This window comes from Myotis davidii, unplaced genomic scaffold (genome assembly GCF_000327345.1).
Source record: "Myotis davidii unplaced genomic scaffold, ASM32734v1 scaffold135, whole genome shotgun sequence".
Taxonomy (NCBI): Eukaryota; Metazoa; Chordata; class Mammalia; order Chiroptera; family Vespertilionidae; genus Myotis; species Myotis davidii.
The window spans coordinates 429,261-430,365 of NW_006289813.1; the positions used below are offsets into that span (position 1 = coordinate 429,261).

The 1,105-nt window shown below is 37.1% G+C and overlaps 1 protein-coding gene across 4 annotated transcripts in view; it reads right to left on the bottom strand.

Moving 5' to 3' along the window:
• Positions 1 to 1,105, bottom strand: part of LOC102772382 (general transcription factor IIH subunit 2) — a 32,159-nt gene that overhangs the window by 8,732 nt on the left and 22,322 nt on the right. For all 4 annotated transcript variants that reach the window (XM_015563037.1, XM_006762379.1, XM_006762380.2 and 1 more), the window contains one exon: positions 258 to 361. In XM_015563037.1, coding sequence (XP_015418523.1) covers positions 258 to 361 — 104 coding nt within the window. The remainder of the gene's footprint in view (positions 1 to 257; positions 362 to 1,105) is intronic.

Below are 1,105 nucleotides of genomic sequence, written 5' to 3' on the forward strand. Positions count from 1 at the left end.
TCTGGGGGTGGGGGGGAGTGGGCGGAGGGCCAGAAGAGGTCAATGGGGGTGGGGTGGGGGGACAACATATGTAATATTTTCAACAAAAAATACTTTTAAAAAATAAATAAATAAAATAAAAAAGTAATTTATTTCTCTTCTCACATTAAATCTAAAAACATAGGCAGAGCTTAATATTTACAACTATTTTAATAGAATTATATGTGAGAAGTTATTAAAAATTAGTTTACTGAATTAATAAGTAGTTGGTTTCTTACCACAGATTTTACATTCAACAGGAAGCTCACAATACTTTGCCCGACACTGTGGGCAGAAATAGCCTCCTAATGTAAGTCCTGGCTCAGTATTGCTATCCAAATGCCTGTGGGGAGAAAAACATTACCTTAAAAACATGATATATAAAGATGTGAAAAGTTAGAGCAAAAGAAAGTATGCTACCTTGATTTTAAAATCTTGAAGTTGTTTCATAGCTCACTTATGTTCATTTTGGGTTTTTTCCTGTCTGCATTTTTTTTTAATTAAATCTTTATTGTTCAGATTATTACAGTTGTTCTTCTTTTTTCCCCCCATAGCTCTCCTCCACCCAGTCCCCACCCCACCCTCTGCCCTTACCCCTCCACTGTCCTCATCCATAGGCGTACGATTTTTGTCCATCTCTTCCTGCACACCCACACCCCTATCCCCCCAGGAATTGTCAGTCCACTCCCTTTCTATGCCCCTGATTCTATTATATTCACCAGTTTACTCTGTTCATCAGATTTTTTATTCACTTATTTTTAGATTGACTTGTTGATAGATATGTACTTGCTGTTCATAATTTTTATCTTTGCCTTTTTCTTCTTCCTCTTCTTAAAGAATACCTTTCAGCATTTCATATAATGCTGGTTTGGTGGTGATGAACTCTTAGCTTTTCCTTATCTGTGAAGCTCTTAATATGACCTTCAATTCTGAATGATAGCTTTGCTGGGTAGACTAATCTTGGTTGTAGGTTCTTGGTATTCATCACTTTGAATATTTCTTGCCACTCTCTTCTGGCCTGCAAAGTTTCTGTTGAGAAATCAGCTGACAGTCATGTGGGCGCTCCCTTGTAAGTAACTAACTACAT